The 19709-nt window shown below is 33.8% G+C and overlaps 1 protein-coding gene across 1 annotated transcript in view; it reads left to right on the forward strand.

The window, feature by feature from the left end:
- LOC137931263 (uncharacterized) overlaps positions 1–19709 on the forward strand; it is a 78762-nt gene that overhangs the window by 37387 nt on the left and 21666 nt on the right. Inside the window, exons 4-16 of the mRNA XM_068774690.1 lie at positions 7070–7239; positions 8985–9070; positions 9429–9551; positions 10796–10905; positions 10979–11076; positions 11610–11861; positions 12799–12920; positions 13351–13473; positions 15308–15465; positions 16487–16615; positions 17360–17516; positions 17840–18017; positions 19399–19503. Coding sequence (XP_068630791.1) covers positions 7070–7239; positions 8985–9070; positions 9429–9551; positions 10796–10905; positions 10979–11076; positions 11610–11861; positions 12799–12920; positions 13351–13473; positions 15308–15465; positions 16487–16615; positions 17360–17516; positions 17840–18017; positions 19399–19503 — 1811 coding nt within the window. The remainder of the gene's footprint in view (positions 1–7069; positions 7240–8984; positions 9071–9428; positions 9552–10795; positions 10906–10978; positions 11077–11609; positions 11862–12798; positions 12921–13350; positions 13474–15307; positions 15466–16486; positions 16616–17359; positions 17517–17839; positions 18018–19398; positions 19504–19709) is intronic.

Raw genomic sequence — 19709 nt, forward strand, 5'->3', positions numbered from 1 at the left:
GGCAAGGTGACAAAAATAGATCTGAGCCAATCCGATGGTATAACGACGGAATCTTATATGGAATTAAAAAATTTAACTCTTATTTACAAATTTTCATAATCACTTTAATGAATTTCACGAATAGGTTTATTATATTAGCAATTTAACTTTTAATAAAGGGATGGTCTAGTTAAATTTATTTCTTGTATGTAATTCAGATCAGGTCATAAAATAAAGTTACCTATTTTTGTCAAATATTAAGTTTGTCTTAAATTTTTCACAAGATGGCACTGGTCATTCAATAATAAATCATTGTAATTTCTAATTCATTCTTTGATATTTTTATGTACATTGAAGGAATCATGCCTTGCCTCAAACTTCGATAGCAGTACATTGGTTATCTACTCATTTTTATTTTGGTTCAAAACTCCTTTGGATTATCGCTCTGTTCCATTAGGTCTAAGATCTCTTGGGTTACCCAGCAGTTTCTAACTTTGATATCTTTAGTATCGATTGTAGAATTCTTTAACCAATACCAACAAGATTCTCTTTTAATTTGATCCAAGTTTCTTCAACGCCTATACTTAGAGAAAACTCTTTGTTCAGGGAATCATTTGACATAATTACTTTTTTAGTTGCTATGATCCGTATTGCTAGATCTTTTGATCTGTTTACATCAACTAGTTGTTTTCTTGATTTTGGTTTTATAATTTTCATAGCGCAACAAAGGGACGCAACTACTGGCTTTAATCAAACTCAACATCTGCACTAGGATAGATTTTAACCGATGTTATACTTTTACAATGAAATTTTATTTGGCGAGTGCAGTGAAGGTGTTCACGTGTGTAATCTCCTTTAAGGTTGTTTATATTGGGTGTTCGAAATAACAAGCCCAAGTTCTTCACATATTTGTAGGAGGCGTACACCGCTTTCGTTTCTTCTAGTACAAACGGTGGTACAATATCGGACACCTTGCTCTCTCCGATAGTTGCATTAAAATCGCCAGAGACGAGAATGATGTTATGTGAATTAAGCTGTTTCATCGCACGTTATATTTCTTCATAAAAATATAACAAGTAAATCCAATCTTGTTATAAGAGTGTTATACTATAATTTGGTTTATTAGGGTAAAGCGTGGCTAGAGTTTTTTCCTTCTTACCTCCTTTCAACTCTTTGATATTAATCTTAGCAAGGTAATACCAATAGAACAAGTTGAAGTTTGGTCACTAGAATTGGTACAAAATATACGTAAATGAATAAAATAGAAGTTAAGGAAAAATTGGTATAATTAATTCTACAGGTCGTATCTAGGAATTCCCATGAAGCAAATCTTATAAATTATATAAATAGACAGGTGAAGTAAGGTGGAAAAGAAAATAAAAATAAAGGAATCATTTGCTTTATAAATATCAATATTACAAATATACAGAATCGTCATGTGAATAGAATAAAAGTCATGTAAACAATAAAAATTCCACGCGTGCTTACTTTATAACAATCAAACAATAATTACACGGATTGTGTATTGAAAAATGCTATACAAAGATGGAGACGGGAACATAATGATAGCACTGTTTGTATTCGCAATTTCTCTACCAGCGTTATAGGAAGCGGTGAATGGGGAGGCTACTTGTCTTATCGTAGACCATTTGACACAGCAACACAGCGATAAGGCGTGTACACAACACGCCATATAGTCTGAGGTGATCGATTATAATGCTAACGTCACGGCTATCAGGTAACAGTGTATATTAGGTAACTTAACTTTGTTGAAGCAGTGAACAGACAATTAATTACCAGTTATTTATATTAGAAAAAGTAAAGATCATTTAAGATTAAATATTTATCGATCTATTCGTCTCACTTCTCATCTTTCTTCGAATAATTGTTAATCATTTATTTGTGTCACATATAAAGGCTAGTTTTTTCTACGAAACTCAGTATTTATTTTTTTCTTTTAAATTTTGCCAAACGGGTTGACTGGTAGGGAATGTCATTAAATATTTTTCTGTTTTTTTTTTTAAAGTATTCCGTGGATTTTTAAAATAAAACTATGTTAAACAAGAATTCGGTTTTATTCATGAAATTTTGTTTCACAAAAATATCTTGATTAAGATTTCAAAATTAATCCTCTTTTTATGCTATGTTATTACATTCCATTTTAATTGGGGTTGCCTTCGTAATTTTATCTATCACTGTAAACGTTGATAGATTTCAGGCGTTAATTTTTGGTTGAAATGTATTTATGTTTTATTTTTTGATTCTTGATCATCCGTGGGCATTCTACTATTTTGTTCAGCGTTTTCCAGAAGCTTCTAGATTTCTTCTCTCCTCTACTCTAAACGTTATAACAGTAACTTATACCCCTTCTATATGTATTTTTCCCTTCATCTTTAGGGTGTTTTCATGTGGACTAGTGCAGCATTTTTATATATGTATCATACTTTGTCCATTTGTTATTCGTAAATTGCTGCATTAGAACCTGCGAATTTAAGAATACACGAGACCCCATTTTAGTTGTCATCATCGTCCACTAGTGGATAAAGGCTTCTTCTATAAATGTTCTAAAGGACCGATTGGAAGCGGTCTGCATCCAGCGTCTTCCGACCTTGACAAGGTCCGTCTATCAAGCATATGCGCGGACGTCCTAAACTGCACCTGCTGGTCTGTGGTCTCCCCTCCAGAACCTTAATGCCTCGGCAGCCATCGGTTCTTCTGTTATGCTCACAGCAGCTTCAACCTGCCTATCTACTGAGATATGTTAGTTAATTTCATTCGTATATGAATCTCCTCATCACCAACCGCCTTATCGCTCTTATATTAACATTCTTTTTATCAATAAAAATATTATTAAATCAAAACAGGATGCAGTGATATTAATATTACTAAAATTGACGTCAAAGTAAGCGTAACCATCGCAATTCTTAGTAAGAAAACATTCAAAGAATCGATATCAACAAAAAACAAAATTCTGTGAAGCGCACAATAATGCAATTCGATAGTTGTATCGAACATTGTCGCCCCACTTTTACCTCTAACTGACTTCTCATCGTAAATTTCTTAACGAAATAAATACCTCTAGAAGACTTTCGTTATTAAAAATGATTATTCTTTTTGGTAAAATATATTTAATATTTTGATTATTAGTACCTATTGAAATGGTGGCGTGATTGTCGGAAAAACATTTATTAATGTACCTTTGCGATTTTGGCATTTCGAAATATAATTCCGGTAATTGGATCTTATTAAATTTGCTGTTTAATATACGAATTTTTTGAAATAAAAAGTATGCAAAGTCTAATTTAATTATTTAAAAAAGACAAAATGTTATGACTTCTATGTGTTTTACGTGCCAGTTACATTTAACAATCCTCGTTTGTTTATTATTAAGCAATAGTATAAAATACTTAATAATAATAACGAAATAGAGAGTCGTAATGAACTATCCATCATCGTCGGTCTACCTGCTTATATTGTTCCGACATAGTCGAGGTTGCAGAAAGTCGTTGGATGTGGGCAGCACAAGGCCTGCCACCTTGCAGGGGGCGTCTATCAGCTGACAATAATGATGTTGAATAAACTTCTTCTATTCTTTTCTATTTTCTATTCGCTTCCCCCAAAGATCGCCAAGATGACCGGTCCTGTGCTACCTGCATGCATCAACTTCCCGCGACCTTAGCTATGTCACCAGTCTACCTAGTGGGGATCTACCCACACTGCGTCTACCGACTTGTGGTCGCCACTCGAAAACCTTTCGGCCCCAACGGCTATCTGTTACACAAGCGATGTACCCATTGCCGCTTCACGATGAACTAAATAAAGGATTTGTTTATTCTATTTGTTGTCTTAATCGATACGTATAATTCTAAACGTCGATATTGTCAGCATATCAACGTTAGGATACCCAGTGCTGGACATAAAATCTAACTACCATTGACAAAACTTTTTAAATTTAGCAGAAAAAATGTTAAATCTACTCTATCTCTATGTCGTTTCGTAATAGTTTTAAAAGAATACATGTATAAGTAGCTATACTTATGAAAACTCAAGATCGTATAACGTTAAAGACTGATGATTATAATTTAAAAAAATGTGCGGCTCTTTCCGTAATTGCTTTTTATCATTTTTAAACATACGCTTGGAAAAAATACAAAGGCGCTGTAAATTATTCGCAAAATGTTTGCCATTAGACTTCATTTGTATGTTTGTTCGATCGTGTTTCGCTTCATAATACGACTTTGTTTTAGTGTGAACACAAACACAAATTAAGAAAGAAATGATGACTATAAAAGAGATTCTTTATGCTTCTTCCCTCCAACTATAACTCCTAGCGAAGCAGAGTTAGGTCATAAATAAAACAGATTAAAAAAATAAGTTGACGATCAATATAAGTTCTGTTAAAAGTTCCAGCAAATTTTATCTATAAACTTTTTTTACGTAAAATTTACGTAATGGAATTTAGTTGTGAGACGACATAAATATTTAATAATTGTTTAAAGTTCAATGCATATGTAAGTAAACGCGTGCAACAGGCATCTAAAAACCATATACCATCAACTTAAAAGGAATTCAGTAACCAATGTGTTACAAATACTAGCCCAGATTTTCCATTTGTCGTATAGACGACGGAGATTGCGCTTGTGTGAGTTGAGTAGCGCGCGCCTGTGTGAGATAATTGATAGACGGTCTGCCGAGTTTCGTGCACGGTTCTATTGGTCAATAGTTTGGATCTGCTACGTCAGAGATGCGCGCGCATCCTGCATCTCCCTTCCACCCTCACCTCCTACTAGGTTCAACATATTTTTCGGACTATTGTCGGATAAGACTATTGTCGGTCCTAATAAGTGATGTACAGGCTGATTAGATACAGGTTAAAAACCTTTAAAGAGGTGAATGTATAGTTTATTTAGTTACACAGATAATAAATAACGTAAATGAAAATATAGTTAGTGAATTGCGTGATCTATATTCGGTTTTCAACATATTAAAATGATACTACATGTCTTTGTACTATCAGAAGTTATTGGCCTGTAGTATTCCAATAGAAAAATAAATTAATGTTCTATATTTCAGAGTGATCAATTTGTACAGGTTGATTAGAAATACAGGTTGATCAGAAATAGGTGCAATAGCTTTTTGCTGATAAATGTGCTATACATTCACCCGTTTAGAGCACCGCTAGCTAAACATAAACACTCTTTATATATATATCTGAAGATAATCTATTAAAAATAGTAATTTTTATTCTTGTTTACTTTGGTTTATTGTTATGCAACTTGCTTTGTTATAACAACACGTCGGTTTTCATTTGAGCTTCGTCATACTTAAAGGCGTTTCTGAACTACGTATGATGTTACGTCTACAACTAACTTAATAACTTATCAATAAACTATTACTTGTTAGAAATATTTCGTATGAGGTTTACGACGTTACATGTTTGCCTAAAACAAACCTATTCAGTCTTGTGTTGAAGATTCCTAAGTAATAATTGTCTAGAAACAATGAAAACCTACCGGAGGTTTATGAGCATTATCACAACGGTTGGTGCGGGTGGAAGGCATTTCAACCGTGTACGGATGTCGGGAAACCGTCTGATGGCAGAAAGTACATCGGGGTATTATTTTATATAACTCCGCTGCTCGCTCTGCATAATGCAATCTGTAGGATACTGATAAACTGACAACTTTTTACCGATAAATCTTTTTTACTTGCTAGTAAGTTGATAGGCCGTGGATAAACTTACTTTTTTTTTATGTATCTGTCAGTAATGTATCAACTCAACTTCTCAATTATCTTTAGTACAGTACATTATAGCAGTGGTAGCGCAGGGGTAGAGAATTGACACATGCGATGGTTAGTCGCGGGTTCGTTCCTGGCATACAATGTTTATAAAATTCGCATTCTGTGTATTAATTATATTGAGTCGCCACTGCTTGTAAATAAGTTTCCTAAGGATGACACAAGCGTCCTGTCTATCATAATACAACACTGCGATCGCCATCCCTCCTGTCATACGTTGTGATCGTGATGTATCCCTCCATAGATATGAGGAGGCCTATCTTGCAGTGACCGTCTAAGGGCTTCAACGTCGAGGTTCTTTAGTATAATGTCCGTAGAAAAACGAGAATATGGTTAACCTAGTTACTTGTACTTCTGACCTTTAAACAAAGTGCCTATAAGTGCTTATTTATGATTGTCATAGTTCGGTGCTGTGCCGATCTATAACGTCGTCGACATGACGTGCCGTGCTTATGTATATGGTTAGACATTAGATAAGCACAATACTAGAGTGCATATTATAAAACAATACGTGTTTATTAATAAGAGAGAGCTTATAGTTGCCCACTATAGACAAGGTCTCTATACTCGCTTTATTTGCATTTATTAGTATAGCCAATAACGTGCAATTGCGGATCTGTCTATGTAATTGTCACTTGTTATCTAATTTTATTTGTTACCACTATTAATTTTTCACGCGGAATAAATATCCAAGGATATTTTCAAGAGTTCCGTGCATTCAATAAGCCAACTTTTATTATTTTCTTCTTTTGTTACAATGTCTTATGTCTCAGCTTAGGCGCAAGGAAGCTCTCGATTTCATTTTCTAAAAATATAAACCTGAACGCAATATTACCACGGATATCTTTCATGTTTAATGGGTCAAATCACTATATTTGGTTATGTGTGTAAATGTAATTTGCGCAAAATTTTTGATGTTGTATCATTTATATAAATGATAAAAGTTATGGTCTTTGTCTTTTTATAACAAAATGCTAAGATAATATGTAGTGAAAATCGCCATGTGTTAGGTAAATTCCCCGCACGCTAAATTGCAACATACATCTTCGTTTTGTAGTTGTTCGTTAGAAGATAAAGTGAGGTAGTCTAGGAAAATGCAATTAATTTAAGAATGAATCTTTATTAGTTATTTTAATATTATTCTACAGTACAGTGTCTGTATTTAAATTATTTTTAAATGTGTACAAACTATGTTTTATTCTGTAAAATATATAAATGAGACATTATATCAATAATAAAATGTTAGTTTTTATACAAAATTTAAGAATGTTTCCCTTTTGTATTTCTCCAGGGACACCCATCAAATCGACCTGCCGCCTTTCGGCAAATACGCAACCGGCATCTTCTTTCTCGACAAGCTTCATCATCAGGATATCGAGAAGAAGTTTAAGGAGCTCGCCGAGAGCCTCGAACTTCGAGTTCTGTGTTGGAGAACCGTTCCAACTAACAACTCGACTATTGGTAAGTGTTAAGGAATATTATTATAAACTCAATCTTAACTTTTTGAATACTTTTAAACTAAGACTAGAACTTAGAGGTCAGTCGAAGATTGAATTTCATTGTTTTCTTGGACCATTCAATTAAAATTAAAAAAAATATATACCGTGTCTTTGAAATCTTGATTCTTTTATTTAAAATGATTAATGATTTGTAATTGTTTTCGTTTGTCAAATATCTCTTAAAAAATAAAGTAAAGACGAGAACTGCATAAGTTTAAATAACATGATTTATTAAGAAATAGCTTTCTCTATATGTCAATACACACGTTTAGTGTGACAATAAATTATTTTAACTGTTATTAGTACAGATATGTTTTAGGTGCTATTTCAATAAATTAAACTAAATATTTTTTTTAATAAGTCTATTGCACAATGATTCATATAATTTATTAACGTTACCTCTCAATTATTATGGGCCAGTTAAATTTTAAACAATATTTCTTTAATAACATTTTTCAATTGAAGACGTGCTAACTTTTGAAGTAATAATAGTTTTAATATCTTAATTATGAAATCCATACCATTTCAATCAAATGATAATGTTACTTACTGTAAAGGTTTATGTAAAAATCGATCTTGTTTCATTGCGCTAATTATTTGTTACAACTCACGAACGTCATTGTGAAGTAGACTTACTACAATATCTCGATAAATTTTCACTTTCACTGTTTTTTGTCGACCAAAAGTGAACGTTTTCCGTCACCGAATCTCGTTTCATTCACAAATAGATATTACGTTGTTGCGATATGTTTGCGACTATCATTACAGGTGGTACTGGTAGTAAAGAATTGCTTGGGCCGACGCGGTTATGAGATGCTTGACCATCTGGTTTGTTGAAAATATGCGGTGGCACGTAAGACCAGCTTTGCACTCGCTCCACACACTTGCGACTCATATTACGATATTACGATTTGTTTCGAGTATAAAAACTTTTTTTAAAATATCTTCGATCGTATGTCGATCGTAAATCAAGTGATTATGGATCGAGTGCAAAGTGACTTTAACATACATGGTACCGCTCCATAATGAGTGTTATATGTGTAACAGAATACCTTTGTCAATACTTCGATATACAAGTGTTTATTCATAAAATATGCGATTCTGTTACATATATAAAAGTCCATAGTAAATTTTTAAATAATTATGGCACTGTCCTGTTCTTATATGCTCTGTTAAGAGTAAATAAAAACGAATTGATGTTTAAGTCTCTGGGTACAGGATAAAATTTTTAAATAATACAGTAGTGCCATAATTATTAATTTTTACACATTTAGTAATTGTCATAATTTATTTCGATTGCATTATTGATTTTAACTTGAGTTTAAATATGCATTGTTTAAATATGAATTCTTGTGTTTATAAATATATGACTTAAATTTCAGTGTATTTATTCTCAAGTTATAGCTTTACGAGTATAATAGACATAATCTAGTTTTATTATCAAATATTAGTAACTTATGAAAACCTTTAAAATTTTGAAATCATTGTATGTTTCATGTCATAAATGCTCTAAATATACCACAAATTTCAAGTCATTAAAAACATTCATTTTGTATCGCATTTATGACATACCCTCATTCTCTTTGTCATGGTAATCATCAATTTTTAATTGTATTTCGATGTAAAAATGTATGGTGTATTAGTGTAATTTAGATAAGTGTGTAGTGTTGGCGAAGGTAGTAATGGCCGATTTTGACTGGCTTTCAGGTCAGGTGGCTCGTAATTCAGAACCGTATATGCGACAAGTGTTTGTAACCGGCGATATCGAGGACGAGAAGCAACTAGCCAGGCAGGTAAGGCACGGTCGCTGGGCTGACTTCAGTCACGGGTGTGAGTTACGGATAGGAGATAGAAGGGTATGAACACGCAATAGAAATGAGAAATTGCGCTTTCAAATCCTTTAATGATGTCATAGGAGGCAAAGGACTCTTGAAGCATTTTTTTCAGATCGACGACCCGTGCGCCTGCGAGCAGGAGCGGAGGTCCTCTCCGTTGAAAACGTAAATTTACACATCCTTATCCTTTATCCTTAACTATTGGAACGTTTCGATTAATTTAAATATTAAAATTGTTTGAAGTTACAAATTTCGGTTCATATCAAATGAAGATTTAAATTTCGAATATGCGTAGATGTGATGTGCGTGTTCGCAGATATTCGTGTTGCGCAAGCGCGCGAGCCACGAGCTAGTTGTGCCGGGGGCGAGGTTCTACATCTGCAGCCTTTCGCTGAGAACTGTGGTTTATAAGGGTCTGCTTACGTCTAACCAATTATGGGTAAGTGTAACGCGCCAACACGAAATTCTTTACAAATTAACATTTCTTAATCCTATATTACTTAAAACTAAAGTATTAATTATCTTGAAGTTAAAATATTGAACTTAGATTAAATTTTAGACACCTGTATTTCGTACTTGCGGTAGAATATCCGCAAAAATTTAATTTCGCTATTTGGACATAAATTTATTAAAGCACAAGTTGGGCCATTAAGTTAGCGGATTTTAAAAATCATAGAAAAGAAACTACAAAACCTAGGAAAAGAAGATTTCTTTATAATATTGTAAACAAAGGCGATTTGTATTTTTTCAAAAATTACTTCAGTAAATGCCATATAAAACATACACACTTCAACGCAAATTGATGAAAACTCGCAGGCATATCGCTTGGGGGACACCAGATATTTCTTCGCGATTGTTGTTTGAACGGACAATGAACGTCGTTTTATTTACGTAAACACGGCTCTTGAGGTACACTCAGAAACAAAAAAATCTGGAGATTAATTTTCCACTAAAAATTTTCCTTTACAAGCCCTGAAAAATCATTGATTGTTTGGGATGTTGCACTTGTTGGAACCAGGTCTTGCTGCTGTAGGCTTTAAAATTATCCAGTTACGGAAAGAAAAATATACGTAACATTCATATGCAGCGTTTAATTGAATTGCGCTTTTCAGACTCATCCAGTATATGCTATAAACACATTTACAGAAATTTTTCATTAAATTTTTTTTTGTTAACTAGATCTAGAATCTTATAGATCAGGGGTTACCAAACTGAAGCTCGCGAGTTGCTCTAGGAACGATTGTTTTTGGCGCCGAGTTATTATTGAAATATTTCAATTTTTCTATTACCTATGTCAGCTCCTAGGAAATCGAAACAAATTACTAGTGCGCATAATAATTATTATTATTCCTCCATAAAATTACCGAAATTCAAACACCGATCATAATTAACTTAGATCATAATTAATAACTAGGAGTGCTGTCATATACGTGTGCCATTATATTATCTAACTCCAATACACATATTTTATGCTTTCATCATATAATTCCAAAAAAATATTATTTCTGTAAAAAAAAAGTATTCGCTTGCGTGTTTTAAATGCGTATTAAATTGCGGTTCGCGAAAATTTTCAGAATTCGAACAATGGCTAGAACTACAAAAGAACTTGGCCGCCAGTATTATATCTAGACCCTTAGTGTTTTTTTTTTTAAATTTTGTTAACATAAAGTTTTGTCTTCACAGGAATATTTCAAGGATCTAAGCAACCCGGCTTTCACCACGTATTTGGCGTTGGTTCATACACGATTTTCGACAAACACCTTCCCCAGTTGGGAAAGGGCTCATCCTTTGAGGTAATAAGTCTTACATTTTATTTGCAACCGATTAGTCTTTTTACAAATAATTTATTTACGAATTCCATCGCAGAGTGCTGGCTCACAATGGCGAGATAAATACGTTGCGGGGTAACGTCAACCTGATGAAAGCTCGCGAGGGTGTTATGAAGAGCGAATTGTTTGGATCCGGTGAGTCTTGAAGCTATTTCGATTGTATTATTTTTCCTAATACTTAACACTAAAAAGACGGGAGCATAGTATATACCTATACTGCTTGAAACCAGTCAAAATTACTACATTGTGACAAAATAACTAATGCGCAAAAAAATTGTTTAAAAGTATGTTTATATCACTTACAGTTATAGTTATTAATAAGTGTTAACATTAAAAAATATATTTCAGTTAAAAAAAATAGTTTGTGCATTATCTGGGCTTTTCAAGCAAATGACACTGCAATTCTTTATTCTTATCAATTTGAAATTGCCGATATAAACGATGATTTATTTTAGTTGTAAAAACTTTGAAGGAATAAATGTTTGCTCGTATATCAGCATCTCCAATCATCCTGTATAAAGTTTTCACTCTAAAACTCTCTTGGAATACGACTGGTCAATTAGCAACTGGCAAAACTGGCCACAATGTCCGCAAGAACAGATAGTAAACAATGATTAATTTTAATACGCAGTAATAAAAAAAATAAAAGCTTTTTCTGCCATCTACAGATTTAAAGAAGCTGTACCCGGTTGTGGAGCCAAATCTATCGGACTCAGGATCAGCGGATTGTGTACTGGAGTTCCTTTCTCACTGCGGTCAGAGATCACTGCCTGAAGCCGTAATGACGATGGTGCCAGAAGCTTGGCACGCGGATGCCACCATGGCACCTGCTAAACGAGACTACTATTGTTGGGCTGCTGCAGCCATGGAGCCCTGGGACGGGCCTGCGCTCATCGCCTTCACCGACGGCCGGTACATCGGTTAGTATCGATATCTTTTTACTTGTACTGTATAACAATTGTGTACAAAAGTAATGTCATAATTTATACCGAAACCCATTTTGTGATAAATTAAAAAAAAAAGAATTCTGTTTTTGAATAAAGTTTATGACAAAGTGCAAGAATAATGACATTGATTGGAAAAAATTATACCACTGCTCGCAAATTGGCGATATTTTCTTCAATGTTAGCTTTCAAGTCTTGTAAGATGCGTGGTTTGTTGTGGTAATCTCGACCAAACGCTTGATTGTTCGAGCACCTGGAACACGACGACGAGAAAAGACGACGCAATTACGTTAAAACAACAAACTGAAAAATTTGTCAAATAAGCAATAAATTAATAATAATTACACGCTATTGAAGTGTGTATCGCTCCATCGCTTGTTGACAACTATTTCTCTATATATCTACATCGTATATATCAAAGCATAATTACATTTGGCGCCAATAGTAAAAATTAAAGTACGTTCTCATTATGACATTACTTTTGTGCCGCCTTTCATTTATAATTTTGCCTTTAGGATAAGTTTCTATTCAGACAAAGGTCGTAAACAATGACGGTGCAGATTAATTAAACATTTTAACGGATTATACATATAAAGAGTATGTACAAATAAGTGACCACTGCTAATGATCCTAAGAACTAAGTGCCAAACACACTAATCGGTGTAACATAACTCCTGAAGAAGCCCCGTGGAGGGGTAAAACACGTGTTGAGTAATTTGGCGGTGGCGGGTGTGTGATACGCATTGTTTGCCGCATACGCATTTATCAGCGGGCTGGCGGGCGGTGCATTTCATTGCACGACTACCACTGCATGTACGGAAGTGGCTAAATATTTGTCCTTTTCTTACTTAAGATGGACTTCCGCGAGGTAACGCCTGATTCCATTAAATGAACAAAATGTTTTCTTGCGCAGGTGCTATTTTGGACAGAAACGGACTGCGTCCTTCGCGTTTCTATGTAACCAGTGAGAATATACTAGTGATGGCTTCCGAGGTCGGCGTTTATGACGTGGATCCCGAGAAAGTGATACACAAGGTAAATACGACAATTATAATATAATACCTTGTTGTTTTGGTTATCAAAAAACAGTTATATTTTTAAGGTTAGTACGCGGTGCGTAGGATACGGATCCTCCAAAGATCGCCATTATAAGCGGTCTAGCGTTGACTGCAAAATTGACTATGCCTTCGTTCCACCTAACGCCGCTGAAACCTTAAGCGACTAAAGTCCTTTCTGTTTTGCGTGATATATGGCTTAATCACTGTCACTTCAACTTTCTATCTCTCTCTCTTTCTTTCTTTCTTTCTTTCTTTCTATCCTTCGCCCTTTCTCTCTCTCAACATCAACGTAACCTTACAAAATTCCAGTAGTTACTTGGCGTTCAATTAACGTTAGTATTTCGTGAATTGATATAATCAAGGAATTTGGCAGTAAAAATTAAATATTTGTATTTTTTACAACACAGAGTCGATTGAAACCTGGACGCATGTTGCTAGTCGACACTGTAGACAAGAAGATCATACAGGACGTGGAGCTGAAGATGCAAATCGCCAACAGCCGGCCGCACTCCGACTGGCTGAAAGAACAGGTGAGAAATAGTGTCCATCCCAGTATGGTGGAGGTCATCGAGAGAAAGATCTGCCAAAAGAATAAAACTAGAGAGGATAATTTTTTTTTCTGTTCTCTCAGTATAAAATCACTATCCATTGAACCTAGTATTAGAAAAGCTTTTACCATGAAAGGTCCATACATAATATAATATAAATATTTCTTATTTTGTATGGAATGATAAAACTGATGTAACCTCTCTGTAGATAATGTTATTATTTTCACAAGTCCACATGTTCATAGACCAGGGGTGGCCAGGCTACGGTTCGGGAGCCACATGCGCCTCTTCGAACGATTATTTTTGGCTCCGATTGATTGTCGAATTATTTCAATATTTAAATTTATATAACCTAAGACAGGTCCTGAGAAATCAAAACAAATTACTGATGTGAATTATTGTTATGGTTATTCCATCATGAAATTAGCGAAATCCAAATACCAATCATAATTAACTGGCATCTCAAGTATTTTTTAGGAGTGCCGTTATACACGTGCGCCATTATATCTAACTTCAATACACATTTTTGTACTTTTGTTTAAATAATTTTAATAAATGTGGTTTTAGTAACAAAAAAAAAGATTATCTTGCGTGTTTTAAATGCGTATTCAATTGCGGCACGCAGAAACTATAAAATTTTGACAAATGGCTCGCACAATCAAAGAGCTTGGCTACCCCTCAGTTCAGTTTTTAAAACGAGAATATGGAATAGTGTAGGTGTATACATACAGTAAAAGTATATTTTTTCGTAAAAAACATGTGAGAGATATGAAAATTGGTAAGATTTTTTAGACTAAATTTCATGATTTCTTTACAGTAGTTGTAAATTCAAATTCGAAATATTTTTATTCTAGTAGGCATTTACACATACTTTTGAACCGTCAATTATTTTAATATTATAAATTCTTAACTACCACCGGCTCTGAATGCTGATCTGTTGAGAAGAGCTGTCCTGAAAATTACAGATACAACTACGTGTTAATAGATGAATTGACTTTTTAAGGACTACCTGCGCTTGCCGGTGTCGTTTATTAACTTATTTTATAAAACTTGTATAATTTTTAAATATAATGCATATTTTAAATAAATCAATAAGGATAAATGTTATACAAATATATTTAAAATTAGATACATGCTGTAGTTGTATATATATTATATATATGTATAATAGTATTCCTGTAGAAAGGAATTGTAAACATAATTTTAACATACAAGGTTAATATAATTACTAGAATTTAATTTAGCAGACACAATCTTCTTATTAGTTCTTCACACTAAGTGGCGCTTTATGAACTAACGTATACTTAATTTTAACCTGATGATTATAAATCATTGTAATGATCTAAAGCTATTTTGACTTTGATTTTAAGAGATATTGATAAAAATATATGAAAATTCCCAAATAAAATTTTACCAGCATATCTCTGTCTCGCTCTCCATTCGCATTCAGCTATTTCATTAACAAATGGCCCCCGTTGAAGTTGAATGGTTAAATACTAATGATAAAAATGGTGTACTTACGTTGAAAAGTTACCCAGGTAAAAATTTCTATTGTATATTTCTATGTTCACGCTGCATTTGACGTGACTGGATTTAAAAACGAAAAGATGGTGAGTTGTGGACTGAAACATATCAAACTAATTATACTTCATGCTATGCTAATTTTATTGCAATTTTGTCTATGCCCTAGTCATAGTGCTGCTGTGTATCAAAAACACAGGCCTCACAGGAAATGAAAAAAATTAAAAAGCTATTCTTCGCACATTCTATTTTTAAAAGTTTATGAACATTACTAAAAGCTTTTCTTTTCGTACAGATAACAATGGAGGAAATACACAAGCATGTTGGAATGCAAGAAGGCGGTAAAATTCTTAACGGGTGCACTATCTCGGGGCTGTCGGATCGACGGCTGGCGCTGTTTGGCTACACCATCGAAGGCATCAATATGCTGCTTCTGCCTATGATCCAGAACAAGTTAGTACAAATCCAAAAATTAAATTTATACATATAAAAGCATTAACATATGAATATATAGCATATAACACCCTATCCAAAATATACTTGGGACAAACCGTCCAGCTTTGTAAGTCCAACTGCAAAAAAGAAATCACTCGCCGAATCCAATGGTCGGTGATGACATGCGGATCCGAAATATCGTTTACGACAGCCTCAAAGGAAGGATCAAGGTCACCCAGAGTTTCGCTGCGAGATGTAATCAGGAATAAGATTCGCATAAAAACCAAGATCACTGATGTAGCTCTATAATAGTCCGTCTGAAGTGGCAGTGGCCGGAGCATATCGCTCGTGCAACCGATGGCCGTTGTAGTTGAAAGGCTCTCAAGTGATCACGAGCCAGTAGACGTGGAGTGGGTGGGCCCCCCAATAGGTAGACCGTTGACATAGTTAAAGTTAATCACCCAGCTTAAATGTTTAGTCGGCGGACCTCCTGTATCAGCGGCTTCTCGGAAGTTCGATAAAGCTGCACAAAGCTCAATTTGGCTAGCAGCACAACTTCGAACACATCAAATACATGTATTGGCTGAAAAGAAAAATGTAGTAACAGAAGGAGTTATTAAAATTAAATATTGTTTACTATCTCTGCAGACTGTTGCAATCCATATGAAAAAGTAAATTAATATATGTTACACAACTCAGAGTTTAATGTAGACAGATTTCTTTATAAGACTCAACGATCTGTCAAATGGCTATTCAATATTAGTCTTTTATAGACACTAGATATTTCAACCTACATACTAACTCATCATAGATTTCATTTCAATTCTTAATAAAGTAACATCCATCATCTTGATACGATTCTATTTTCAAATTACAAATATCAATTTTGATAATAGTATTTTTTTAAATGCTTAAAAATAGGCTCTTTTATTTATTTTAACAAGGACATCTTATCTGGTCTATAGTAATCAGTTTCGGAATTCTTATGTATGAAATTACATCTCTAAATATAATACAAATAATATATGTACTATTTTAGGAAAGAGGCTCTCGGCAGCATGGGAAACGACGCACCTCTGGCTTGCCTGTCCCAATTCCAGCCGCTGCCCTATGAGTACTTCAAGCAACTGTTCGCTCAGGTCACCAATCCACCCATTGACCCCTTCAGGTGATTATTTATTTTTGTATTATTTTTATTCCCCTTGAAAGATCAGACAAGAAATAACCACAGATTAAAAAAATATATAATTTAAATATAACATAAATAGATGACAAGCAAAATAATATACTAAGAAAGATTTTTATTAGACAATAATCCACAGTAAAAGTATTATATAAGCAAGTAATAAGGAGAAATGTTAAATGAAATGAAATAATTTTTTAGAAAAACTCTTTTATCGGAAACATATTGTCTCTGCTGTAGGCATTAGAGGTACAAAAAAACATTATCAATGTTTTTTTTATTTCAATCATGTAACTGAGTCAACAAAACATGTTCCACACATATCGATCAACTAAAAAATATAAAAAGACTAAGAAAAGTAAAATTTGAGATATAATGTGATACTAATATATGTCTGTACAGTCATGGAGTTAAGCGTTTCCAGTTTATTTTATTTTTTGTATTTATTATGTGTATGTCACTATTTATTACATAAAAATAATATTATTAAATGAGTATTAGCAAGTAAACGTTTAAATACTAATTTCTTTAAAAGGAAAACACTACCTTTTAAGTTATAGCCCGCACAGCTCTTTTTTGTATAATAAATACAGAATTAAGTACGGCGGCACTACCCCATAGTGAAATACCATAAAACAAATTAAAACAAGCCGCAATTAAAGATATTTATTTTCAATATTTGATGTTGAACGCTTCTTATTTATATTTATTATGACATTTTTAAACCAGGGAGAAGATTGTGATGTCCCTTCTTTGCCCCATTGGACCAGTGGCCAATATACTAGAGCCTAGTGCCGAGTTCGTGCACAGGCTGTTCTTACCGCAGCCTATATTGTCGTTGCCTGATTTGGAAGCTCTCAAGAGGAGCTGTCATCGCGGATGGAGGGTAAGTAATCTTTATTAAATACAGAAACATTTGTGGAATTATCTTAAGAAATATCTTAAAATCCGCACAATTCACAATAACTTTTTCAAATTTCTTTTTATATATGAATTTTTTAAATATATATAAATGTGTGTTTTAGGCCCAAAAGTACTTACAAATCTGGCTTAAAGTAACCTGTAAATTATTAGATAAATTATCTTATTTAGAATCATTAATCTTGTATTGCTGTACCTGTAGTATGATTTTAAATAAAGTATATTTCAAATTATTTTTACGATTTAACACTGCTCAATTAATTTAATAATTTTTTTTCAATTTCGCAGACAAAAGTCATTGATTGTACTTATGACTACACTGAAGGTCCCTCAGGACTGGAGCCAGCATTGAACCGTATATCCTCAGAGGCGTACTCTGCAGCTCAAGACGGCTGCCAGCTGCTCGTGCTGAGCGACCGTGCTGCAGGACCTACCAGGGTCCCCGTCAGCTCGCTGCTAGCATTAGGTAATATTAGATAGACATTGTATTGGACAGATAGATTTATTGCAAGGCTCTTTCAAATTTAAACAAATGAAAAGGGTAGATGTTTTGGGCGTCAATTTTAAAGAAATCTAAAGATGCGTTTACACGTGATGCTATTTTAAAAAGTGACTTATTATCAATTTTTTAATGTAATTAACATTTCGTCATTACCTGCGTTACTGTTAGTTTAAATGTTTCTTACATTAATAAAATTTAAGTCTGTTAAGAATATTGTTTCGAGGTACGTTACATTTAAATATAAAACCAAAAAGTCTGTTTAATTATGCTATCACATGCTCAAATGAAAGATTATGTACAGTCTAACAGTTCTCTGGCTGTGATAGCTTGAACTAATTCCCCGGCGTTAGTAACGGTTCTTACTTCCACGGGTAACATAAAAAAGTCTTATGGTCAATGGCACGGGACAGCAACCTTTAAAAAACCAATTATCAAGTCATTTTAAATTTTAAAATTTTTTGGCGAGCCGCACATAGTGCTTCAAATTTATTTTTAATAAACATTAGAATAAGAAAATATATAAATTTTAATGCAAAATTAAAATAAACAAGATAAGAACGATTAAACGAATAAAGTTGAAAATTTTAACTAGAAATTTGGCATTGTTTTCGATACAAGCGTATACATAATACGTATGCAGCTTTCTAATCGTGCCTTACTTAGTTTTAATCGGTTGTTATTATTAATTGTTTTAGTTTAGCATGTACCACCATTTTAATTATAATTTATTTTGAGAAAGTCGATAACATAAATTTATTTTTAGAAAGGCTTGGCGGGCCTTCATTTTCGAACAGTGTAAACGCCTCAGATGTTTTTAAAACATACTTTGCTCATTGTCGTTAACGGTATTAACTTTGTCCGGAGAATGCAGTATACAAAAATATAAAATAAACATAAACAGCGAAATTGAACCCGGCAAATACATAAGACTCAACAAAGTCAACAAGTGTTTTTGTCCTTTGCCACTCAAATAAACTAATTAGGTCCCCATGTTGTTTTTTGTTTCAATGGCCTCCGTTATTTGGGGCCCTCTCTTTCCCCCTATCGTATTTGTGACAGGGACAGGAGGGAGGTATTTGGAACAGGGACTTTATTTAGCAATAATTATTTCATTGTTGCTATATACTCTTCCATTCGTCACATTTTATTCGTTCTCTTTTTTTCGTTCATAATTCATACACGCATCGTCTCTCTTCCTTTGCCACATTCTTTGATATCATTTAGTTTGCAATTGCAAGTTCCTTGTTTCTGACCTTATATTTTTAATGCAATCTTTATTTTCGTTTATAACCTCCTTGACAGCTTTCCTGATCTCATGTGATAATGTTTGATGTACTATGATCAGGGGCGGTACACCATCACCTGATTGAGACAAGGCAGCGCATGAAGGTCGGAATCCTGGTCGAAACCGCTGAGGCGAGGGAAGTCCACCACATGTGTGTGCTGCTTGGTAAGTGTTCATATAATCTCTTATTATCACCTATTACGTCACAATTTCTTACTCCAAATATTTTTATATACGTTTCTTATGATCTTAACATTTTATCCAAAAGCATCATATCCTCGGAAAGTATAGGATATTAACACATTCCATGCCTTGTGAAGCGTATACGACCCTCGTTGCTCCATGCAGTTCTCGTTGAAAAACAAAAGATT

This window comes from Battus philenor, unplaced genomic scaffold (genome assembly GCF_028537555.1).
Source record: "Battus philenor isolate CCGP_79_NKW_IND1 unplaced genomic scaffold, ilBatPhil1.0.hap1 SCAF_7, whole genome shotgun sequence".
NCBI classification, from domain to species: domain Eukaryota; kingdom Metazoa; phylum Arthropoda; class Insecta; order Lepidoptera; family Papilionidae; genus Battus; species Battus philenor.